The following is a 27,545-nucleotide window of genomic DNA, read 5'->3' as shown; positions in this document are numbered from 1 at the left end:
AATTCAGAAAGAGTCAGAGGGCTGTGCATTAATAATGTCAATAATTAAATTGCACGAATTGTAATCAGAATGGGCAATTCTATCCCAAACATTTTTTCCGGGAATCCAAATCATATAGGGAGAAACAGTATTTTAGGGACTAGATTTTAAAAATTACACATTTGATGGCCTCTGAAATACTGTATGATGCTTAGTAAGTACACTTATAAAAATGCATGTGAACATGTTACATTCAAAAAATATATATGTATCCTGATACCTAACAAGTCTTGGGTGAAGGTGCCAGGTAAATAAACAATAATTACTCTTAAAATATTATAAAAACAACAATATTTTGCTTAATGCACACATAATGCTGAATTGCTCGAACTGAAATTTAATAGAAGCTTTTCTCCATGTTATATTCATGTAGGGGAAGCATGGTGGCACAGTTATTAGTGCTCCTGCTTCATGAATTTGGCATCCTAGGTTTGAATAATTTGCTCCAATACTCTTTGTGGAATTTGTACATTCTCTCTATATCTGCAAGGGTTTCGTTCCTATTACACTGGCTTTCCTCCCACATCCCCAAGATGTGCAGATTACGACTGCTGTGTAAGCATGGGTGCTTGTTAGTGTTACACAATGCAAGGATATCTGCTGCCTTGCACATTATGATGCTTAGATAACCTTCACATGACCCTGAAGTGAACTGAGCTAGCATGAATGTTATCCTGTATTCAAACATTATGAAATGTGAGTTCAGTCCAAACACTCTGTAAAATGACTGGGAAACAATATGAAATAAAAATGAAGAGAAAAATGTAGGGAATTACTTATAAATGGATAAGAAGAAGACATAATTAGGATGTATAGGTCTTGTACCCATCTCCTGAATCTGATTTATCCTGTAAAGGGGCACCAAGAGCTAGAACAAGGCACCATAGGTTTGGGCTCAAGGCAGAAACCCTTTAGGTGTATAAAGAATTATGTTAACTTACTTTTATTATGCTTTATAAAATTATTTATTTGTTTATTTAATGACTGTTCATGTTTATTCCTTATATTTTTTCATATGTACAATGTCATAGTAAATGTAAATAGCATATAAAATCATAAATACACATAATATGATTTTAAATAAAATTTAAAATAGTTATCACTAAATCATATATCCATTCTTAACCATGTTGGAGACCACATGTGGACAGAATGATGTTCCTTTCAGGACACACTCCCTAATAGAGGGAAAATTTACTGTAAATGCATAGAGGACTGCAAGAGTATCCAGAGCAGTACTCACATAGACATACAGAACATGTGAACACTCCATATTAACATTTACTGGGCTAAAATTTGAACCCAGGCTCCAAAAGTGAAGAGGCTACAATGCTAACCGCTACTAACCACTCTGCAATCCCCAATATATTGATTAAAAAATTGAAGGTTGACAACATTAGCAGAAAGGTTATATGCAGACAACATATCAAAAGCAACAGAGAAAAGACAAAGTCCAAAACACAAGCAAGAAATTCAAAAAAGGCGCTAGATCAAACGAGACCACATGGCTTTAGTAAGGGTAAAAATGCCCGTGACTGAACACTCTTTCATTTGGCAGACTCCCTTTTCTCTTGCTACTCCATCGTAAAGTGAATGAGGGGTGGAACCCTGGACAACCCTGAAAAAAGATATTAACAACTTGTTAAATGAGCATGTTTTCTAAATTGTGCTCCACTGTGAGGTAGGTAGGAAAAAGTATATATATATATTAGCGGGAACAGTTGTTTCCAGTCCTGACTCAGGCTAAGTGGAGTAAGTTCTACTGGTCAGCAGATGACTGCCCTGTGCCCTCCATCCACATTCACAAAATTGAACTTATTTGTATAATTCTAAATCAGGTGACAAACCACATAAAATCATTTGCCAAACAGCTTTACTGTAAATGTGCCCTTTTCCGAAGTTGGATGCCAAGAAAATGGGATCTGAAACATTGTAAAATAAAATGAAAGTAAATTTTTTGAACATACCACATAGGAAAAATACAATAATTTATTGCACAGGCACCATATAGGTTAAGTAAATTTATTGAAAAAGCAAAAACTTCCAAGTATACATAAAATACGAAGTAATTAGACCTGTTTCTTGACAGCAGTCAACAAGAACACAGTACATTTATATATACACTACTGCACATCAAAATTCAAGTATACCAACAATATCACTCTCTCATATCATCCTATTATCACATCCTTCTCTTTGTATAGTTAAACAGCAGGTATTGAGGCAAACTTTAAATAACACCATGCCATCAGTGAATGATGAGCTTCTACCAGAAATAATTTGGAATAGCTCATGAACCCCTTTTAATATATTATCACTGCTTTTGAGGTCCTTTGTTCATCATTTTAATTGAAGATAATATTTGTGAATTAGGCATTGTGATGGACGACCGGCTATGGACTCCGGTTGCCACCCCCAGGCCGCTAGGAGGAGCCCTCCGGACAGCATGATGGTGCCCCGAGTTCCAGCAGGGCCTCATGGACTTTGTAGTTTCTATACACAGCCCTGCTGGATACCTTGGGGACCACCGGGAGTCGCTGTAGGGGGGCTAGTGGGCTCTTGTGTGCCCTATAACCCGGGAGTGCGTCACAGTCACGTGACTGGAGGAAGCGACGTGCTCCCGGGGTGAAGAAGAGGACTGTCTGCCCTGACCCGGAAGGAAAACGGACTTGTGGGTTTGGCCAGGAACCACTTCCGGGTCAGGGGCTATAAAAGGATTGTGGAAGCCCAGAACACTGAGCTGAGCTGGGAGGTAGGGTGGCAAAGTGTCTGGGCGAGGAGGATTGGTTGGTTTAGAGAGAGAGTTGGTTATTTATATGAGTGTGGTGTGGAGAGTGCTTTGTGCACGTGACAACAAAATAAAATATTGTTGTACTTTTACCTCGTGTTCAGAGTGGTACCTGAGGGTTCAAGAGGTGGACAAAGCCTCTATCTGTCACAGTTGGCGTAGTCGGCAGGATTCTCTGGCCGTCGGGTTTGGCAGAGGACCTGGATTTAAATAAATTTTACTGTGGACAGAACCCTAAGAAGGTCCCTCTTGAAACCCGCGGAGGTGAATATCCCACCTGCGACCAAGAGCGCTACAGCTGCGAGCCGTTATTTAAAGCAGACTATGGGGGAAAAATCTGGAAAAAAGAAGATACACACCGACTGGATGAAGACCGCGACCGACGCCGAGCTGACCTGGGCTTACCTGACTGGGTGTGAGGTGGACCGGGAGCCGATAAAGGCTGAACAAGCCCGAAGGGTACAACAGCAAGAACGCTGTCAGCAATCGGCCGCGCCGAAAGCCCTAATTGGACTAGGGACACTGCGGACAAATCGGGAGGTATGTGCCGGGGCAACGCCCGAAGGGCAGGGGATGTATCATTCCTATTTTGCAGAGGCCTGCCTCCGGAAAGTAACCGGTGAATCGGATGACTGTGATGGACGACCGGCTATGGACTCCGGTCGCCACCCCCAGGCCGCTAGGAGGAGCCCTCCGGACAGCATGATGGTGCCCCGAGTTCCAGCAGGGCCTCATGGACTTTGTAGTTTCTATACACAGCCCTGCTGGATACCTTGGGGACCACCGGGAGTCGCTGTAGGGGGGCTAGTGGTCTCTTGTGTGCCCTATAACCCGGGAGTGCGTCACAGTCATGTGACTGGAGGAAGCGACGTGCTCCTGGGGTGAAGAAGAGGACTGTTTGCCCTGACCCGGAAGGAAAACGGACTTGTGGGTTTGGCCAGGAACCACTTCCCGGGTCAGGGGGCTATAAAGGATTGTGGGAAGCCCCAGAACACTGAGCTGAGCTGGGGAGGTAGGGTGGCCAAAGTGTCTGGGCGAGGGAGGATTGGTTGGTTAGAGAAGAGAGTTGGTTATTTTATATGAGTGTGGTGTGGAGAGTGCTTTGTGCACGTGACAACAAAATAAATATTGTTGTACTTTTACCTCATGTTCAGAGTGGTACCTGAGGGTTCAAGAGGTGGACAAAGCCTCTATCTGTCACAGCATATATATATATTTTTTTTTTTATCTTTTTTGATGAGAAAATACGCTACAGAAATGGGTAAATCCTGATTTTATTTATAATGAATTAAGAAATGCTCAACTAAAACTACAAAAATGTTACATGTAAACCAACTCCCAGAAAATCATGAGACCCAGTACCCCCCATTAAATCTAATTTTCGATTCTCTGCCAAGAAAATTTTACCAGAAAAAACCAAACATTCAAACCTGATGCAAGCGTGCTGAAAATTCATAGTTTTGCATACTTAATTTATTACATAAAAAATATAAGATTTAAACTTGAATCTAATAATTTAACTGTAAACAAAAAAAGTATAATAATATGTTTCCTATAGAAAGACTAGTAAATCAGGCCTCTCATCTGTGCATACTCATGTATAACCACAATGAATGGATGGATGGTTTTTAATTGCTTTATTCTACATTAAAATCTGACTGCAGGAAGTAAAATTTTGATTCCTTACTGAATCATTTTGCTGCCTCAGAAGAGGTTTTTCCAGTCTATTTAGGTTTCTATAAAAGGAGGAAAAATTCAAAAAATGTAAAACTATTCACAGACAAAGAAGGAGCCACTCTTGATCTGTGAACAAATCTGCAAATGTGTATACCAGTGTGGTACCTGCAGCCTACATTTATTCTTATATAGGGACCTACTGTATCTGGACCATACTGTACTGTGGAATAAGCTCTATTGTGCCTACATAAAGTATGAGCTATCACTCAAAACAACCACATTTCCACAGAAAAAAAATCATTGTAATTGATACTTTCAGACAAACCAAAACAGATTAACTTTGGTTTATTGAAATGCTAGTTTAACCATTAAATGTAAAATATAAACTTAGTGAGGTATTGCTCTGGGTCCCTACTCTGCATTTTCTCTGCAATAGTGATAGCAGTAGTAGTAGTAGCAGTAGTAGTTTTATCATGTGTACAGGGTCCAGTATAAATCTTATTTACATTTCAAACAGAGGCTTGCTTTAGCATAAACACTACATAAAAAGCAACTCTGTTATAATTTAAAAAATTATAACTTCTCAATGAGAAAACACTTAATATTGTATTCCTTGATAAATGAAACAAGGCAAAAATTTGAAAACAAAATTAAAAACATTTTACATTTTTCTTGCAGATAATGTATAAATGATTTAGATACAATATACAATCTTACCTTTTACTCAAATGAATCTGAGTACTCTGAAACATTAGGACTAAACATTGTTAAAATTAAGACAATTGCATTACTATTAATAGATACAATTGCATTAACTAAATCCCTTAGTGAGAAGTGTCTCCATTTGAGAAGTAAAACATCAACAAATGCCTAGTAAAGGTTACTATAACAACCACTAACATCTTAAAAACAATATCCTAAAACACCCACTTGGCTAGTTTCATTTAATTTTAAAGATTTTAATGTGGTACTGCAATTTTGTTTTACAGGACACATTATCTTCTTTCTCGCTGCATACACCAAATCCTTTCTGCCTTCCACTAAATGATAAACTATTAATCAATTATAAAAATGTCAGTCTTTACTGCCCTTGTCAGGAATCCACATTGTCTATCATTTCTTCCATAAAATGGCATTCTTCTCCCCAGCGCTAATATTTTTAGGAGCATAAAATATGGACCATGTCCTAAATACCATATTACAACACATTATATTAAGCAACATTTCTATGTACAGTAGATAAGGACTGTAGCCTGTAGTGTTAAAATTTAACAGACTATGTTGTCAACAATGAAACTCTTTCTTTTCAAAAACAAAACGAATGGTCAGTGTGCTCAATACAAACACAGTGATATAAAATCCATGAACGACTATAACGTGAACATGCACCTTAAAGAAATACGGTCTGTTATCAAGTGGGACCACTTACATGTTAATGCTGGCACCATTTCCAAGGCACACTATCTGGAAAGGATCAATCAATCTCTTTTATGTAGCACATTACATGACATAAACTATGAAGGCAATAGGAAGGGTAGATGCCAATTGTTACTTTAAAATTCATTCTCCCACAACAACACAATGGCCAAGATGGAAGGACAAATAAAAGTATATATCACACAAAGGTTAGAAAATATTTCTTCACGCAGGGAAATTGTAGATACATTAAACAAGGGTAACAAGTGGTACAGTTAAAAGCCGCATCTTATTTGGTCATCAAATTGTGTCTTGGCAATATTTTAGCATCATTAGAGTAAATAGTAAATATTGTGTTTTAATGGGTCAATGACCTGTTCAACAGTAATATTTTTTTGCATATACAAAATTAAAATGTACTATTTCATTTTGAATTTTTTTACAAGAAAAACATAGTAACATGTTAAGAAAAATCTCACTGAAATGCTAATGTTTATTTAGCTCAGATTTTACCCAGTGAGTATCAAACATATTTCAGATCTGTTGCGTTTCGCGTATTAATTTTTAGCCTTTTTAGGAAGGACTTGGAGATTCATAGATATTCTTTAATTCAACATTAACACTGATGGTTAACATTAATGTTCTATACAATGGATGCCAATATTATCAGTAGCAATAGCCATATACTGCACTCACCTGTTCCATTGCTGGGGAGGTGAGTGATAGACTGGATAGGATTAATATGAGCCTTAAGGTTCGTTTAAGATTTTTATGAGAAAGTGGACACAGATAGTTTTATGTTGATTCTAAATGTGCATAGCTTTACATGGTTGTTTATTCAAGTGGTGTGCTTGACCACTAATGCAGTTTTTTACATGTACAATGAAAAACACCAGACCTGTACATGCAGACCTGTAGGGGCCATTCTCATCCATTTAATGTCTCTCATCCTTATGAATTACTAAATTAGAATAAGGTGAAACATAACCTCAAAAAGTATTTTTAATCCTGCTTTTTTCATTTAGCTTTACCAACAGCCTATCACTGTAAATATTATTATTATAATAAATATTAGCCTCATCTGTAAAAGACTTAAAAATAACAGAGAAATCATTGAGAATAATTATAGACAAATTCTCTTACAGGTTGAATGTTCAATAACAGTGACTTTGACACCAAAAAAGCTTGTATGAATCAGTAAACAAAATGATTTGTGTATGCAACAAATTTTTCATGAGTCCTTAGCTTTAGAGACTGCTTTATTAAGAATGGACCAGTAACGTTCAGGATGGATTTATTAAAACAAATTCACAGTCAATATAAAAAAAGTTCCAGATAATTTAAGACTTAAAAGGTAGCCAGAGTGCTAAAAGCCAAACAAAATTAATGGTGTTTTTTTTTTTTAATAATAGACTGACTTTGTGCAATATAATAAAATTAGGCTTGCATGGACTTGTAAGTGTAAATGAGACATGCAGCTACAAAAACGTACTTAAGCTAGGAAACAAGAACATAGCTAGATGGATAAGAAATGTATCCAGTTGTGATTCATAGAAGGTTTTAAAAGGCTCAACAGTGGATGATATACAGTATATACTAGGTGAGCATTTAAATATCTTTTAGCACATTAATCAAGCAGTTAGATGTTTTTTCTGTTCCCTCTGTGGTTTGCAATAATTTGTACCACAGTATACTGTATGTAAGCATAACTTAAACACAGAAGAAAATGTATCTGTTTACAAGTCATATGACTTTAATTTGTGCTGAGCCACATATAAGACAGTATAAGATAACTGCAAGCAGAATTATGCACAGAATTAAAACAAACAGATTTCAGATATTAAAGCTGCTTTGCCTGAAAATATGCTTAATGCAAACCAGGGTTATTCTTTACTCTGCATGAACAGGCAATCTTTTTAAACTGTCTTATGACTAGTGTAGATTTTGCCAATCAAATAGGACTGGTTTACATCAAAATCTTAACACGTTTCTATTTTGATGTAAGTTCTGATTCAGCTAGACTGCATAAGATAAAAGGAGTATATAAAAGGTTTGCAGAGAAAAAGAACAGACAGTGATTAAAATAATGATGATCTCCTGTGTCTTGTGGACTTGTAATAGTCAAAAATGCTACCTAGTTGCGTGTTACAGTCTCCCCACATGACCCACAAAACATCAGGTTGTATTTCTTGGCAGCATGCTCACTTTAAATAATCAGACATGGCTGGAATATTTTAAAGCAGTCCAGACTAGTGTTTTACATCAAGACTTTGAGAGTACATTTCATTTATTTCAGAACATGATAACTTTGAAGTGACACGTAAAGGTTGTCACTTTTAACTATAATTTCATTTTTTTAAAAACCGTAATCTGCAAAACCTACTGAATAGAAGTAGAATATATATTACGATTAGCAATTAGGACACAGTAAACAGAAATAGCTATATGTATTTTGCAACTTAAAATTATATTAAAAAACAACACGGTCCATATTAAACAATACATACTTTAAGTTGTGATGTTGCTGCCACCTTTTGGATATAACTACTAAAATAAAAACAATACTAAGAACATATTTTTTTCTTTTGAGTTTCTATAACGTCTGCATTTTACAAAGAACACTATTTTGTAAAATCTCTCACAATGATTGGTGTTTTGAAAAGGGTCAGGGATATTTAGCCTGTATTTTCTGCTAAAAATATGTATATTTAAATTTCAGACTTAAAATTCTTGTATATTCTAATTTTCTCACTGCAATGTGCTTTGTGACACTGGATTTTTTTAAACTTGATTAAAAATATTAACAATATCCTAGACACATAGAAGACATATTTGCAAGGGAAAAAAATGTAAAAGTGCCATCCATCCATCCATTGTCTCCCGCTTATCCAAGGTCGGGTCACGGGGGCAGCAGCTTGAGCAGAGATGCCCAGACTTCCCTCTCCCCGGCCCACTTCTTCTAGCTCTTCCAGGGGAATCCCAAGGCGTTCCCAGGCCAGCCGAGAGACATAGTCCCTCCAGCGTGTCCTGGGTCTTCCCCGGGGCCTTCTCCCGGTTAGACGTGCCCCGGAACACCTCACCAGGGAGGAGTCCAGGAGGCATCCTAATCAGATGCCTGAGCCACCTCACCTGACTCCTCTCGATGCGGAGGAGCAGCGGCTCTACTCTGAGCCCCTCCCGGATGACTGAGCTTCTCACCCTATCTTTAAGGGAAAGCCCAGACACCCTGCGGAGGAAACTCATTTCAGCCGCTTGTATTCGCGATCTCGTTCTTTTGGTCACTACCCATAGCTCATGACCATAGGTAAGGGTAGGAACATAGATCGACTGGTAAATTGAGAGCTTCGCCTTGCGGCTCAGCTCCTTTTTCACTACGACAGACCGATGCAGCGCCCGCATTACTGCGGATGCTGCACCGATCCGCCTGTCGATCTCACACTCCATTCTTCCCTCACTCGTGAACAAGACCCCGAGATACTTGAACTCCTCCACTTGGGGCAGGATCTCGCTACCAACCCTGAGAGGGCACTCCACCCTTTTCCGGCTGAGGACCATGGGTCTCGGATTTGGAGGTGCTGATTCTCATCCCAGCCGCTTCACACTCGGACTGCGAACCGATCCAGAGAGAGCTGAAGATCACGGCCTGATGAAGCAAACAGGACAACATCATCTGCAAAAAGCAGTGACCCAATCCTGAGTCCACCAAACCGGACCCCCTCAACATCCTGGCTGCGCCTAGAAATTCTGTCCATAAAAGTTATGAACAGAATCGGTGACAAAGGGCAGCCCTGGCGGAGTCCAACTCTCACTGGAAATGGGTTTGACTTACTGCCGGCAATGCGGACCAAGCTCTGGCACCGATCGTACAGGGACCGGAACAGCCCTTATCAGGGGGCCGGTTCCCCCATACTCTCGGAGTACCCCCCACAGGATTCCCCGAGGGACACGGTTGAATGCCTTTTCCAAGTCCACAAAACACATGTAGACTGGTTGGGCAAACTCCCATGCACCCTCCAGGACCCTGCTAAGGGTATAGAGCTGGTCCACTGTTCCGCGAACCAGGACGAAAACCACACTGTTTCCCTCCTGAATCCGAGGCTCGACTATCGATGGACCCTCCCTCTCCAGGACCCCTGAATAGACTTTTCCAGGGAGGCTGACGGAGTGTGATCCCTCTGTAGTTGGAACACACCTCCGATCCCCCTTCTTAAAGAGGGGGACCACCACCCCCGGTCTGCCAATCCAAAGGCACTGTCCCTGATGTCCATGCGTTGTTGTAGAGACGTGTCAACCAAGACAGCCTACAACATCCAGAGCCTTTAGGAATTCCGGGCGTACTCTCATCCACCCCCGGGGCCCTGCCACCAAGGAGTTTTTTGACCACCTCGGTGACCTCAGTCCCAGAGATGGGGGAGCCCACCTCTGAGTCCCCAGGCTTCTGCTTCCTCATTGGAAGGCATGTTAATGGGATTGAGGAGGTCTTCGAAGTACTCCCCCCACCGACCCACAACGTCCCGAGTCGAGGTCAGCAGCGCACCATCCCCACCATATACAGTGTTGACACTGCACTGCTTCCCCTTCCTGAGACGCCGGATGGTGGACCAGAATCTCCTCAAAGCCCGTCCGAAAGTCGTTTCTCCATGGCCTCCCCAAACTCCTCCCACGCCCGAGTTTTTGCCTCAGCAACCATCAAAGCCTCATTCCGCTTGGCCTGCCGGTACCTATCAGCTGCCTCCAGGGTCCCACAGGACAAAAGGGTCCTGTAGGACTCCTTCTTCAGCTTGACGGCATCCTTCACCCACCCGGTGTCCACCAACGGGTTCGGGGGATTGCCGCCACGACAGGCACCGACCACCTTACGGTCACAGCTCCGGTCAGCTGCCTCAACAATAGAGGCACGGAGCATGGCCCATTCGGACTCAATGTCCCCCACCTCCCTCGGGATGTGGTCGAAGTTCTGCCGGAGGTGGGAATTGAAGATACTTCTGACAGGGGGCTCTGCCAGACGTTCCCAGCAGACCCTCATAACACGTTTGGGCCTACCACGCCTGACCGGCATCCTCCCCCACCATCGAAGCCAACTCACCACCAGGTGGTGATCAGTTGACAGCTCCGCCCCTCTCTTCACCCGAGTGTCCAAGACATGTGGCCGCAAGTCCGACGACACGACCACAAAGTCGATCATCGAACTGAGGCCTAGGGTGTCCTGGTGCCAAGTGCACATATGAAACACCCCTATGCTTGAACATGGTGTTCGTTATGGACAATCTGTGACGAGCACAGAAGTCCAATAACAAAACACCGCTCGGGTTCAGATCGGGGAGGCCATTCCTCCCAATCACGCCCTTCCAGGTCTCACTGTCATTGCCCACGTGAGCATTGAAGTCTCCCAGCAGAACGAGGGAGTCCCCAGAAGGTATGCCTCTAGCACCCCCTCCAGGGACTCCAAAAAGGGTGGGTACTCTGAACTGCTGTTCGGTGCATACGCACAAACAACAGTTAGGACCTGTCCCCCCACCCGAAGGCGAAGGGAGGCTACCCTCTCGTCCACCGGGGTAAACCCCAATGTACAGGCTCCAAGTCGGGGGGCAATAAGTATACCCACACCCGCTCGGCGCCTCTCACCGGGGGCAACTCCAGAGTGGTACAGAGTCCAGCCCCTCTCAAGGAGATTGGTTCCAGAGTCCAAGCTGTGCGTCGAGGTGAGTCCGACTATATCTAGCCGGAACCTCTCAACTTCGCGCACTAGCTCAGGCTCCTTCCCCTTCAGAGAGGTGACATTCCACGTCCCAAGAGCCAGCTTCTGTAGCCGAGGATCGGACCGCCAAGGTCCCCGCCTTCGGCCACCACCCAACTCACACTGCACCCCGACCTCCTTGGCCCCTCCCATAGGTGGTGAGCCCATGGGAAGGGGGACCCACGTTGTCTCTTCGGGCTGTGCCCAGCCGAGCCCCATGGGTGCAGGCCCAGCCACCAGGTGCTCGCCATCGAGCCCCACCTCCAGGCCTGGCTCCAGAGTGGGGGCCCCGGTGACCCGCGTCCGGGCAAGGGAAAACGCTGTCCAAAATTGTTTTTCATCATAGGAGGTTTGTTTAACCGCTCTTTGTAAAAGTGCTTACTTGTAAAATACTAATGTATATTCAAATTATTTCTTGTAAACACCGTTCCAAAATTTATTTGACATTTTGTCTGAATTATAGATTTTGTGTGCTTTACGTAATTCTGGCCATCCCTATAGCATCCATAGCAAATTGTTTGGATATTACATTTTTAGCAAATTACATTGATTTTTCCACTGCAAATATCCCTTAAGGTTATACAGTTTACTTTGGACATGCCCCACCAAGGGGGAAAAAAGTTGACTTATTTATTTTTAATTGCTGTCTGTTTTGTGTTTTTTGCTTATGTTCCAATATTTGCACAGTTTGTAAGGAGAGGGCTAACAGTGCCATCCACCTGTCACTTGCTATCAGCAGAAAAGATATGAAGCAACCATTCTATCAGTATGGATATCAGCATTGTTGAATCTTTCAGTTATGGCTAGTACCTGTGTGGAGTTAAATATGGTGGCATAGTTCAGCACACTATTTCACTGGGTTGAAAACTTTAAGGTTCCTAAGAAAGGAATGATTTGTGGAAGGTTTTAAAATACAAATATATTTAATTCTGTCATTTAAAAAGCTGGTCTGATTTTGCCTGAGTTACGGATGACAAATCCTATGAGATGAAACCAGCACTGTGTGTGTTTATATATATGAAAAAATAACATACTCATATAACACTCTCAACTCCCAGCTATCCCAATAACACAACAACTAAAACCTTAAAAAGGTGATAATGATCTGTTTAAATTTGTTCTTCGCTGTGTCCAAGAAAATGACTGTGCTCTGCACAACTAACCTACAGTACTTTGAAGTGAATGTCTAGGACAGCCAAAGCATAACCAGCAGGTGATGACACAAAATCAAATTCTGGCTGTTGCCCTAACATTAGGGAACTCCTCTGTGGAGAGCACAGAGTATTCTGTCCTAGAGTTATTAATTACATGGTGTTTAACCAAGGGAATTATTTATGCTGCTGAAGAAGAATTCTTTTCTTTATTTTGTCTCACTTCGTTTTGTATTTGAAAAGAAGATACAGTGCAACACAAAGTTCAGTCAGAAGTGTTTTAACCTCCACAGATTCCACTTTTTTTTACAGTACATTTGTGTCCATATATACTGTATATTTGGGTTCCCAGAGGGCCAAAATGTAATTGGCAAGGGAGAACTAAAGAACAAATTAGGGGGACTGTTGCATATTATTGTTGTCTGTTACAATAGTTCTGTGTCAGCATCTAATCATGTGTTCTAGAACACATGATTAGAGTATATCAAGATCATGTCAAAATAGCTTAGTAAACCTAAAACAAATTGTATGGCCGTAAATTGATAAATACCATATGCGTAAGTTTTAAATCTGTGTTATTAGATAAAACACTAAAATAAGCTAAATCACAAACCATTAACTCAATCAGAAAGTATATCAAAAAATTGTCAGCCTTCAATGTCAGTCTCCAATTTACACTGTCATTAAATTGAGTTACATTTGATGTTGTCATGTTTTTTGACAGGCCAGTGTAGTGGGTTACATTATAAGATATGAAAAATGTGTTTGAACATATTGGCTTTACCAGGAAAAATGTTCTCAGCAGTCACTGAAAAGAATATTTTAACTAACTTTCCTGTGATAAAACTTCCACCTTTTAACTGCTATGCTGCAGCTTTCTCTTGTACCACTCTCCAGTATATGTGAACGTTTACATTACATGCTTTATTGCAAGATTGTGTATCACAAAGTTGGTCTATGAGGACCTCATTTAATTATTTGCGATGCAAAATGTAATTTCAGCGTTGGTTTTGTAACCATGCAGTGAAGGATTTACATGAGACCAACACAATTGGTCTTTAAAAGATTGTGGTTACTTCAGCTGCTCTATAAATTGAAATTATTGTTCTCAAGCTACACCTCTGTATTTTATTAAATGTGTGACAACACTGCAGCTAATGTGAACACATACAGGTGAACATGCTCTTGTCAACTTGCATGATGGAAGAGGCAGTTAAAATGACCACATGGTCACCAACATTAAAAACAGCTTATAAAAATAAACACTTTAAATGCACTATAATGTCAAAATGAAACATCAGAAATACTGTAGTTATATTCCATTGTTGTTGATGAGAAAAGAAAACAGCTTACACCATAAAACAGATTCCCCATTTGTACATGGGCTTTGTTTCAGAAATTTGACAGCATCTGTGCTTTTTAGAGAGGTTCGCCTAGGAGGCATTTTTGGTACTTCACATAACTATATATGCACATATACACACACACATCTATCTATCTGTCTATAGACACGCACACACATAGATATATATATCTTGTCGCAGGTGGCTGGGGGGGGGCGACCCGGCCGGGACACCCCAGAGGACCGGAAGAGGGCTTACGCCTTCCCCAGACCACGTGGGGGTGACCGCCCTGGTACCTATGGGAACCATGGGTACAGAGCTTTGAAGCTCAACCCTGTAGGGGCCCGTGGTCACCGCCAGGGGGTGCCCCAATGCCTTTGGAGCCCTGGACCTTAGCACTTCCGCCACACTCGGAAGTGCTGGGGGGAAGAAAAGGCGGGGACACCCGGAGTGCTTCCGGGTGCGCAGCCGGCACTTCCGCCACACTGGGGAGTGCCGGTGGAAGATTGCTGGGAAGCACCTGGAGCACATCCGGGTGTGTATAAAAGGGGCCGCCTCCCTCCATTCAAGGGCTGGAGTCGGGTAGAAGTTGACAGAGCTCGGGAGGAGAGGAAGGAGGCGCCCTGAAGAGAAGGAAAAGGCATTGTTGTTGGCCTGGACTTTGGGGACTATTGGGGTTCGTGTGCACTGTAAATAATGTTCAATAAACGTGTGTGGGGTGATTTCAACGTGTCTGCCTGTCTGTGTCCAGGTCATCTTCCACAATCTTTACATAGGTTGTTTTTTTTTTTTTATCTTTTTCACTGTGATTAATAACAGCAACCCTACAGTGAAACTCCAAGGATTACAGTAGAACAAACCAAGAAAAAGCCCTACCTGACCATCTTGACCAACATGAACTTGATGGATCTGCAGATTACCCTAAAAGGAAAAAAACAAAAACTGGAGTTGATATAATTTCAGTAATTAAAGGATGCAGCTATATATACTATAACAATCTATATTATATGCTAAAAATCAACTACAGTTTAATGAAGTTAAAGGATATTTTCAGTACTAGCCATTTTTGCAGTCCATTTAAAGTCAAATATGGAAACATGTAGCAGGGGGGGTACTTTTTTGAGTAAACTAATAGTCTTTCTGAAAATGAAGGAGTGATGTATTTCAGAATTAACTTTTAAACCATTTACAAATAAGAAAAAAATGAAGATCCACTGAAAAGACATAAGACCTTGTTACCTTTTCCCACAGTAACTAATACATGATGGTTGGTTTACTAATAATAATAATAATAAGTTTTATTTATGTAGCGCCTTTCATACATTCAAGGACACTTTACAATTCAATACACAAATTAACAAGACAGTAGAAATTACATACACGAAAAAGATGTATTTTTAACAGAGGTTTGAAATTAATAATAGATTCTTCCTCGCGAAGGCTGAGAGGGAGAGAATTCCAAATTTTAGGGGCTATCACTCTGAAAGCTCTGCTATCCATAGTTACTAACCTGTATTTAGGTACAGTGATGATCGTAATGCACGGGCAGGAGTCTAAGGAAGCAGCAGCTCCGACAGATAATGAGGGGCTAACCCATGAAGGGTTTTAAAGGTGAGAAGAATAATTTTATATTTGATTCTTAGAAGAAAATGGAGGACAGGAGTGATGTGTGCAGATTTTTTAGTGTGTGTAAGTAAATGAGCAGCAGAATTCTGAACATATTGTAATCTATTGATATATTTAGTCGGGAGGCCATAAAACAAAGCATTGCAATAGTCCAGACGGGTAGTAATGAAAGTGTGAATGAGTGTTTCAGTATCTTTCACACTGAGGAAAGAATGCAAATGAGCAATGTTGCGAAGATGAAAAAAGGCTGTCTGTACTATTGAGCTAATGTGTGATTGAAAAGTAAGAAGCTGATCAAAGATGACACCCAAATTACAGACTGATGCTGAGGGTTGAACCAGGATCCCATTAATGTCAATTTTTAGCCCACGAAGGGTAGAGAGGACAGATTTGGTACCAACTAATAAGATTTCTGTTTTATCAGGATTGAGTTGTAAAAAATTATCTGTCATCCAATGGTTGATTTCCCGAATGCAGTCAGTCAGCGCAACAGGTGAAGATGTTGCAGTTGCATCAACACTTACATAAAGTTGTATGTCATCGGCATAACAGTGGAAGCCCAGACCATATCGACGAATAATCTCACCTAATGGGAGCATATAGATGTTGAAGAGGATTGGACTGAGAACTGACCCTTGAGGGATACCTTGTGTGAATGAAGTAGTGGTAGATTTGTATTCCCTAATGAAGACATAATAGTGTCGATCACTGAGGTATGATGTGAACCAAGAAAGAGCAGCACCAGAGATTCCAATAGCTGAAAGTCGGGACAGTAAAATCCATCCATCCATTTTCCAACCCGCTGAATCCGAACACAGGGTCACGGGGGTCCGCTGGAGCCAATCCCAGCCACCACAGGGCACAAGGCAGGGAACCAATCCTGGGCAGGGTGCCAACCCACCGCAGGGGACAGTAAAATGTTATGGTTAATTGTATGAAACGCTGCGCTCAAGTCAAGAACTAGAATAGCGGCCATCCCAGAATCTGCGGTTATAAGTAAGTCATTGGCTGCCTTAAGTAAAGCAGTTTCAGTGCTATGTAGGGCTCGGAATCCAGATTGAAAAGGCTCAAGCAGGTTATGCAAATTTAAATAATCATTGAGTTGAGCAGCAACAACCTTTTCTAAGATCTTAGTCAAAAATGGAAGATTAGAAATTGGGCGATAAAATTTTAGCTGTAAGGGGGTCTGAGCCAGGTTTTTTTAACACAGGGGTTATAGCAGCAGTTTTTAAATCACTTGGAACAACACAGGTACGGAAACTACCGTTCATAAAGTGAGAAATGGAGGCAGAAAGTTTGTCAGTGCAAGCCTTAATCAGTAAAGCAGGGGCAGGATCTAGGTGGCTGGAAGATTGATTTAATTTAGATATTACTTCAGAAATATAAGTTGGTGTAGTAGGGTTAAATTTAGATAAACTGTAGATTTAAAAGTATAATCAGTTGGCAGAGATGAGGAATGGTTAGTAGAGAAACTTTGATATATGGTAATAATTTTTGAGTGAAAATGGTCCAAAAATAGATTACAGTGCTCAACAGAGAAATAAGGATGTTTAACAGCAGGTTGACAAAGTTTGTTAACTGTATTAAAAAGAGATCTAGGGCGACAAGTACCAAAGTCAATAACAGTGGAATAGTACTTTGAATGTGACGCCGATAAGGCACATCTGTATTCCTTCAGATGTTCGGTGTAAGCCAGGGTGTGAATAGCCAGACCAGTCTTCTTCCACAGCCTTTCCAAGCGGCGACCAGTTTGTTTCATGGTACACAATTCTGCTGTAAACCATGGAGATGACCGGGTAGTAGGAACAACCAAGGATTTAATAGGTTCATAATGATCCAAAATTTGTGACAATGTGGAATTATATAGAGATAAAATCTGCATAGTGCAAGACAACCCAGAAACATCATGGAGACAGGAAGCACCAACAGACATAGAGAAGGATAACTGATCAATGTTCTTGATATTACAATAGGTTATTTTAGATTTTAGACTTATTTTAGGGAGGGGATAAGTGAAACTAAATTCAATCAGCTTGTGATCGGAGATACCAATAACAGTACTGGATGTACAGACATTCTGCAGATCAGTGGAACATACAAGATCCAGAATATGGCCCTTAGCATGGGTTGAAAAACCAACATGCTGCACAAAACTGAAAAAATCCAGTAGTGAACGTTGCACACAAGTAGATGTAAATAAATAAATATATATGCACACTTTATCCTGCAACACATCAGAAGGACTAGAAAAGTTTTGATTTGGCTGTCACAATCACAATGAGGCATTATGCAGATGTATTGCTGTTAGTATAAAGGAGCCCCAGTAGTGTTTCTTGACACACTTCTGCTTAATAAGTCATTGGCTGAAAGTACTGTGTTAAGTGTGTCAGAGAGAGAATGTGCAGTGTGGAGACTGGCTCGGACACAGACAGGCAGACACACTCATGTCACCCAACACACGTTTATTTACAATACTATTTACAATTACTGTGCCACAAACTCCAGTCTTCCCCAAAGTCCAGGCCAACCACTCTGCCTCTTTGGACCGCCTCCTCCTCTCTCTAACACCTTGTCCTGTTTCCACCTGACTCCAGCCTTGAATGAAGGGAGACGGCCCCTTTTATCTGTACCCGGATGTGTTCCAGGTGTACACCGGCAATCCCGCGGACACGCCCCAGTGTGGCGGAAATGCCGGCTGTCGTCCGGGTGTTCCCTCTCTTCTTCACCCCAGCACTTCCTGGTGTGGCGGAAGTACTGGGGTCCAGGGTCCTTCAGGCAGGGGGACGCCCCCCTGGCGGTGACCACGGGCCCCTACAGGGTTGGGCTTCCAAGCCCTGTACCCGTGGCCCCCAATACAACCAGGGCGGACACCCCCTCGCGGTCTGGAGGAGGAATGAGCCCTCCTCCTGTCTTCCAGGGCATCCCGGCTGGGCATGAGCCCCATCCGGGTGCCACAGCAGCATTGTTTGTAATGGCACTCAGATTTGTTTTAATTCTCCTCTCTGCTACTACCCTCCAGGGGGATCCTGAGTTTGTCCTATAATTGAGCTTTCAATTAACTTGTTGATTTGGTGGGCCTCTCTTGAAGTGATGTTACCAGCCCAGCACACCACAGAAAATCACACTGGTCATCAGAGTTATAGAAGATGTGAAGGATGTCACTTCCCACATTAAAGGCACACAGTCTTCGAAGGAAAAAAGCCAGCTATGCCCTTACTAATATATTTCCTTTGTTTTCCAAGACCAGCCCAACCTGTCATTAATGTGGACCCCTAAGTACTTTTAGGAGTAGACTGCCTCTACATCCACTCCTTGAATAATGACTGGACATAGAGGCTCTTTGGTGTGGCAGAGATCAATACCCAAGTCCTTGGTTTTGCTGATGCAGACAATTCTCTTTGCACAAAGAAATAAACCTCTCCACCCGACTCCTATATGCTGCCCCATTTCCTTTATACCCCTGTAAGCACAAAATCATGTGAGAATTTCTGTAGGTAACATGACATGACATGCAAGGGGCAGACCATTCAATCTTGTTTGTTTAGTTGTGCATCTTAAACTTTGTAATTTATTTTTTTTGTTGGTAAGCAGCATCAATGCATCTAAAATTTGTTTTTCCTAAAGTTAATGATCCAAGAATGATTAACAATTTCTGAAAATTACATTACAAAGCCAAAGACTGTTGGGTATGCTGACATTAACAATTTTATTTGAGTTATCAATGTGACTCACGCCACAGCAGGAATAACATTTTCACAAATCATGCATAAGGTATAGTTACTCACTAAGCAGGGCTAACTGTTGCACATTGATTAACACATGCAAGTAAGAATTCCATTGTACTCTGAACATGTGATAATGATGACCCAGTAAACCTCTAAATTTACTGCACAATTGGTGTTCTTTAAATGACATCTTTATGTACTGAATATCACCTATACACACTTCATCAGCAAGCACCTATGGTACATTTGTTTACAAATAAAGCTTTATGGTTTAATGTCAAAGCCCATGACATTGCCCGTCTTATTTAAAATAAAGTGAAAAAGTCAGTACACTTTAGATTATATTTTAGACGGCACAATGGCTTGGCAAGAAACTAGCACTAATTTAAAAATTAAACACTGTACATATTTTAGGATAAAGCAAGAATCACAAAATGGGTGTGTATTAAAGTCGATCAAAAGCATAACTATAAACATGACCCTTCTTTAGCTTTCAGTTTTTCTGCCATAAAATGTTCAACAGTTTTGGGGAAAAAAAACTAACAGCTTTTGGTATACCCATACAACCACATTTACAGTGGTATGAAAAACTATTTGCCCCCTTCCTGATTTCTTATTCTTTTGCATGTTTGTCACACAAAATGTTTCTGATCATCAAACACATTTAACCATTAGTCAAATATAACACAAGTAAACACAAAATGCAGTTTTTAAATGATGGTTTTTATTATTTAGGGAGAAAAAAAATCCAAACCTACATGGCCCTGTGTGAAAAAGTAATTGCCCCCTTGTTAAAAAATAACCTAACTGTGGTGTATCACACCTGAGTTCAATTTCCGTAGCCACCCCCAGGCCTGATTACTGCCACACCTGTTTCAATCAAGAAATCACTTAAATAGGAGCTGCCTGACACAGAGAAGTAGACCAAAAGCACCTCAAAAGCTAGACATCATGCCAAGATCCAAAGAAATTCAGGAACAAATGAGAACAGAAGTAATTGAGATCTATCAGTCTGGTAAAGGTTATAAAGCCATTTCTAAAGCTTTGGGACTCCAGCGAACCACAGTGAGAGCCATTATCCACAAATGGCAAAAACATGGAACAGTGGTGAACCTTCCCAGGAGTGGCCGGCCGACCAAAATTACCCCAAGAGCGCAGAGACGACTCATCCGAGAGGTCACAAAAGACCCCAGGACAACGTCTAAAGAACTGCAGGCCTCACTTGCCTCAATTAAGGTCAGTGTTCACGACTCCACCATAAGAAAGAGACTGGGCAAAAACGGCCTGCATGGCAGATTTCCAAGACGCAAACCACTGTTAAGCAAAAAGAACATTAGGGCTCGTCTCAATTTTGCTAAGAAACATCTCAATGATTGCCAAGACTTTTGGGAAAATACCTTGTGGACTGATGAGACAAAAGTTGAACTTTTTGGAAGGCAAATGTCCCGTTACATATGGCGTAAAAGGAACACAGCATTTCAGAAAAAGAACATCATACCAACAGTAAAATATGGTGGTGGTAGTGTGATGGTCTGGGGTTGTTTTGCTGCTTCAGGACCTGAAGGCTTGCTGTGATAGATGGAACCATGAATTCTACTGTCTACCAAAAAATCCTGAAGGAGAATGTCCGGCCATCTGTTCGTCAACTCAAGCTGAAGCGATCTTGGGTGCTGCAACAGGACAATGATCCAAAACACACCAGCAAATCCACCTCTGAATGGCTGAAGAAAAACAAAATGAAGACTTTGGAGTGGCCTAGTCAAAGTCCTGACCTGAATCCAATTGAGATGCTATGGCATGACCTTAAAAAGGCGGTTCATGCTAGAAAAACCCTCAAATAAAGCTGAATTACAACAATTTTGCAAAGATGAGTGGCCAAAATTCCTCCAGAGCGCTGTAAAAGACTCATTGCAAGTTATCGCAAACGCTTGATTGCAGTTATTGCTGCTAAGGGTGGCCCAACCAGTTATTAGGTTCAGGGGGCAATTACTTTTTCACACAGGGCCATGTAGTTTGGATTTTTTTTTCTCCCTAAATAATAAAAACCACCATTTACAAACTGCATTTTGTGTTTACTTGTGTTATATTTGACTAATGGTTAAATGTGTTTGATGATCAGAAACATTTTGTGTGACAAACATGCAAAAGAATAAGAAATCAGGAAGGGGGCAAATAGTTTTTCACACCACTGTATAATCCTAGTTAAAAGTCGTTTTTCAGTCAACAGGGGCTATCAATAGTGAGTAAACTGGGATTAAAACAAATACTGACTGATTATCTGTTTTAATTAATTTGTCCTAATGTACCTATGCCTTTTTATAACTCCACTTTACCTGAACAGGTAGAGGGGAAATTGCATAAGACATGAACCTTGGCAAAGTGAAGAGGTGGCATTATCCTTGAGAAGTCTTGAAAATACTTCAAAAACAGCACTGCCAATTCCAGCCTACAGGACTTACTTACCCCACAGGAAGAATGAAAAGATTCAGACTCTTAGGAGCAAAAGTGATTAAGCTCACTTTCACTCCCTTTGATTCTGCAGTTTCCATCAGCCACAAGGATATAAGAAATGTACTGTATTATTGAACTTTTAGACAGGGTGGGTTACACTAGGACTGTAGAACCATTGTCTGCTTTCATCTTTAAGTCATACTCCAAAATTATATTAATAACACATGCAGAACATTTAAAATAAAAGAAACAAATAAAGAATCTAGTTTAACGCGTTAAGGAGAGATTAGAAAAAGCTGCTCATCTTTAAAACTGCGCTTCCTAATTATTAATCAGGAAACATGCTGAATGACAGATAAACCAAGCAATTAATACTAATAGTTCTCTTCCTTCTAAAATATTATAATATAATATGTAATATAATATATGTTGAAATTCAGTCTAACAAAAATCCTTTGACAGTTTCAAAATAAACTCAACAGCTCCCTCTCCCAGTGCAAGAAAGGGTAATCTTTTTAGTTAAATTATTATTTCAAACATGACCTGCAAGTACTACTGTGTGGTACACTAAACACACAAAGACCAAACACATTAAAAATATTTTTGTTTAATCTTCCATTGGCAATTTGTGTCATACATTGCAGATTTAAATGGAAGTACTGAACATTAATTTATAACCCAAAGTCAAATCTAGACCTCCCCTTTTTTCCACACTAACCATAGAGTACAGTACATTGCATGAAAGAGACTAACAGCTTAAAACTATGCCTGTCCTGCATACATGCTTATTTTAGTATTAACCAGTCATCTTCCAAAACACTTATGCTTTCTGTGATAGGAATTGTATTAATAGAATGAAAACTGAAACAACAATAAATTATTTTCAAAATATATAAAAACAGAAAAAGAACAACACCCTCCACTAATCCCACCCTGAAACAGAAAAAAAGGGATGGATATAGAGTCAACAGGGGGACTGGGTCACAAACTTCACAGATCAGAGCACAGAGCAAAACGAAGATGAAACAGTAGGAAGAAGAAGTTGCATCAAGGACCAAGTCCAAACAAGTTTTGACTAGCTTTACATCTTAAGTTCAAGTTTGCAAACTGAAACAGTTTTGATCTGAGATGCACAAAGCTTGAGAAGAAGATAACAAATTCAAGATGTCCAGACTGGAGTAGCAAGGCCATTCATAATAAGACTCTCTGGGGTGGAAGAAAGGGAATATCAAAGAAAGAGAAGAAAGGTCCTGGAAGAGGAAGAGAGTTTGAGGGAACAAAGAAATTTGGGAAAAGAATCATACAATGGAATGTAGCCAAATAGTGCCAGAAGACAGCAGAAGGTGTCAGTGAACTGAAAAAAGCACATATGGTAAAACGGGTTTAGATCTAAATCTGTGAGGTGGTATCTCTGTAGGGTAGGGTATAATCTATCTACTGGACATATAAAAATGGTGTGTCCTGCAGATTTGAATTTTTGAAACAATTTTTGGTATTGTGAAGGATGGTATACCAGTACAGTGGAGGAATGTTGGGGGGAATCATTAACAAAATAAGTGTGATAGGGAGGGGTTTAAGGTAAGGTTTTCAGAGAAGGGACATACTGTGAAAGGCATCTGCACAAATAGATCGGATGCAGCTGGCATGTCTTTTTTATTTCCAATGTATATGTACAGATGCTTTTTTTCCATCAAGAAAGATCAAAACACATTTTTAATAGTAACAAATCTTTTGTTATTATTTCACATGGTCTCATGTTTTCTGATTCTGGCAGTGGCTGGGCTCTTTTAAGTATTATTTTCAGTAGGTGACGCAGCATATGCATAACTGAGTATGCATTCAGCCTGCACCCACTTCACCCATATGGACCAGGCATGTGGCTGCAGGGACTCGAAGATTGGTTTGCACTTCTCTGGACTGGCAATAGTGAGGAACATAACATGCTTAATGCAGCAGTGAAGATACAACATACTATGAATCTATGGCCATCAATAAAGCAAAGGTGTCACCTAATCTGGCCGGTCTGAAATAATAATTGAATTGATGATCTCAAAAATTTAAAACTCTGCAGCATAAAAACCCATGTGAGCCCCATGGAGTTCTTCCTATAACTTCTTGGATGGTCATCTGTATGGGCATGATAGTGTCTAGACTGAAAAGAACAGACAATGACAGATTGGCATCTTCAATATGTAGGCTTTCCATTCCATTCCATTCTTGTTGGAGCCGATACATAAGTACAGCTTTATCTAGAGCTCTGTGCTCAGTACCATCCAACATGATGAACTAGATGAAGCTCTGAGTAGTCTTTCATTCTGCCCAACTATCTTGCTCCATCAACTTTTCTGCATCAATGTGATGTGAAATCGCTACCTGTATCCACAATGGCATCTACACACCAAGTCTGTGCACAGACTGGAATAACCAAGAGGGTTGACAACATGGAAACCACCAAGACTACATCTTTGGTCTGGCTGTTCTTTGATTGTCTGGATGATGTGGTGTGCTGGGTTTACTGTTTACTGGCATGAACTCTTTCCCAGTTAACTTTATTAGATGCCCAGTCTTGATCAGCTACACAAGTGACCTTTACCAGACTGTCCACCATGATCACTATCCCTCTCAGTCCCCCAGGCAGGTGGGTATTGCAGGCATTCATTATCCTGCAAAAAATTCTTCCTCCATCTGAAATTGGCATCTTAAGCACATAGCCCTATAGTCATAGGGAAACTATGTTATGGGCTTTTGGTGACTGAACCATGGAACAGAATTTCTCTTCTAGCTCGGCCTCATAATCCTCCAAAACAAATGGCTCCAAGAAATCCTTCCTTAAAGGCTTTCCTTCAACAATGCCTTAATCACTTTCCCATAAGAGCATCAGTCAGGAATATAGCCATCTGTTCTACAAAATTGATTATGTCCTCTGAAGTATAGGATTCCTCCAATTTAGGAAACTCCGTGTGAAACGATGGGGAGGGTGGAGGAACACATGAATTAACTTCCTTCGCATGGTGTAGAACGCGTAGCTAGAAATCCAAATGAAAGTAGACTGATACGCTCACCGCATCTCTCAAAGCACTGCACTGCATCTCGCTCCAGAGCAGTCAACAGCTCCTCCACATATTCACACATTTTTTCCACAGACGTTATCTATATGTGTGCATAAAGCCTTTTCACATAAAACAGTGCATTCTTCTGATGATGAGATCTGCTTGTGTTACTCCTCAATATGATCGGTCATCTTGGCAAGCACAGGTGGAGCACCTTCACTATCTGCATCCTCTGAACCAGACAAGTCATTAAGGAACATAGACTAAAGCAAGCTCAGCCTCTTCCTTATAATGGGCTCAAACCAAAAACAACCGAACATTATGCAAAAACACCAAATACTTTTCTCCATAGGTGTTTCTGTTCCTTCACCTTCTGTGTGGCAGAATAGTGGATATCCCTGGATGCAGTTCACCTTTGTTTTCTTCATTACCTTCGATAGCTGCCATCTTGTTTCTAACACTTCCCATTCTCATTCTCCTCAGTTAGAAGCAGTTAGAAAAACAAAATTCCTGCAAGAATGCCGCAACACTTTGTCATGGCAACATTATGCTAACCCTAGGCAGCTGGAAACTCATACCAAGCATGGTCCTCCAAGCTTAGCTGTCACCTCGTTTGCCTGCATAGCTTCTACAAGCACTCTGTATTCCTGTGCAATGTTGATGTGACTACCAGAAAGAAGAAAGCTAGATTTTTTCCTTTGATTTATGTAGAACTTCTACAAATGTATCGACAGACAAAATAAAAAATCAACTACATAAACCAAATTACAGTACAAATAACAAAAATAAATCTAGCAACTCACAACCATTTCAATTTGTTCCATTATCTAATATATCTAGCAACTCATAACCATTTCACTTTGTTACGTTATCTGATAGATTACAGCCAACACTTTACTGCTCAAACATACCTCCTGATCTTTTATATCCTGAAGCAGCTTGCTAATTCTGTTGTCCATTCTGATGTCAATTCTGTCTGTTCTCTTGTGTATATCCTCCTTTACATCATTTATTTTTCCCCTGAACATGATAATCAATGCCTTCAGATCGTTTGCATCTTCTCCATGCTCCAAAAGTGGAGTTACATATCATGTTGCAAATGATTCTGTTGACCCACTGGGAGTGTTGACAGCGGGGATATAGAGGCCATAATTGGTTCCAATATTCCACCTGAGATCGGCGAATTTTCATTGCCTACCTCACTCTCAGTTTTGATTCCACATTCGCTGTCAGCTGGAGCAAATGCAGCAGCGTGAGGTCCTGGTTGTTCCATCCCATCACCTGTTTCTCTTCCAACTCAGTCTGTGGCAGACCATAACATGAACTTGAGGTCAGCTTAGACTTTGATGTATCTTTAGCTACCTTTTCCTTCTCTTTTTGACGCCTTGGTCTCCCGTTCATGCTTTTAATACAAATCTTCTCAGGTTGACTAAATACAGCATATCTCAGAAAAGCTAAATAACACTGCTGCCAGCAGTGCAATGTCTCAGTCGTTCATTTCTTGCAACAGATAAGACCAAAATCCTAGTAAAGAATTGATTAGAATACTGTACATTTTCTTTTTAAATGCTGGCATGAAGTAAAATTTTTTGAATTGTAAAAATCTATGAAAAAAGCTGAACAAATGAACATAGTTAGGTAGACACTGGAAGGATAAGGAGTTCCTTACGTTACAGTAATAAAGCAGGATAATTCCAGTAATACTGTACACAAATCAGTAACACCACATTCCGTAAAATGACTTCTTTAAAAAGATACCCTATAGTACCCTTATGGAAGGTGTGTCAGGAACTTAGAGTTGTAGAGCTACTGTTACATGCCATTCAATATATTTGCAGCTCTGGCATTAAGTCGAGTGATCAATGTGGGCATTGGACATAGCCAACAGTGATTTTTGTCTGTTTCTTTTTTAATAATTTTCATGAACATGATATCAGTGAACTCCTAACGACTGGATAGTATCCAGTTTGCGAACTTAAGGATTGCAGCTCTGCTGTATACAGAAGATGTTGTTCTCTAGTATCATCATTATTCACTTCTCCACATTTCAAGCATCAGTATTGCTGATATATTTACTACAGTGTATGAAAAGTCAGCACCTTCAAATCTGAGTTCATTGTCCTCTCTTGCAAAAGCATGGCATTGCTTGCTGTACAGGTAGAAACATTAGTGCGATTTACCAAGAAATCAGTGCAATTGCAGCAATTTTACAGATGTTGTTCCTGTGACAGAGTGAGAAGCTCAGTAACTTGAGCACCTCTAAGTAGAATCATTGCCTCTCTTGAATGAAAAAAGCAATTGAGGTAATTTGTGCACATAGTTAAAAATATCCTAGATGCTTCCCTTGGGAAATGTGCAAGACATGACCCATTGGGAGACAAACCTGTACAAACTGGAGAACTTATAAATCTCAGTGGGACAGAGAGAGTCTACGAATTCCCCAGGATGTGTTGGAAGAGGGTACTGAAAGTAGGCTTTTAGCTACCTTGATTGATGATGATGATGATATCTTTCAAAAGCCAAATTATATATCACCTGTGAA

The 27,545-nt window shown here is 40.6% G+C and overlaps 1 protein-coding gene across 1 annotated transcript in view; it reads right to left on the bottom strand.

Moving 5' to 3' along the window:
• The window catches only part of banp (BTG3 associated nuclear protein), a 377,911-nt gene that overhangs the window by 146,693 nt on the left and 203,673 nt on the right, over positions 1-27,545 (bottom strand). Inside the window, exon 11 of the mRNA XM_028810115.2 lies at positions 15,028-15,072. Within this exon, the coding sequence (XP_028665948.1) occupies positions 15,028-15,072 (45 nt within the window). The remainder of the gene's footprint in view (positions 1-15,027; positions 15,073-27,545) is intronic.

Source organism: Erpetoichthys calabaricus, chromosome 9 (genome assembly GCF_900747795.2).
Source record: "Erpetoichthys calabaricus chromosome 9, fErpCal1.3, whole genome shotgun sequence".
Taxonomy (NCBI): Eukaryota; Metazoa; Chordata; class Cladistia; order Polypteriformes; family Polypteridae; genus Erpetoichthys; species Erpetoichthys calabaricus.
This window is presented reverse-complemented; position numbering and strand designations above follow the sequence as displayed.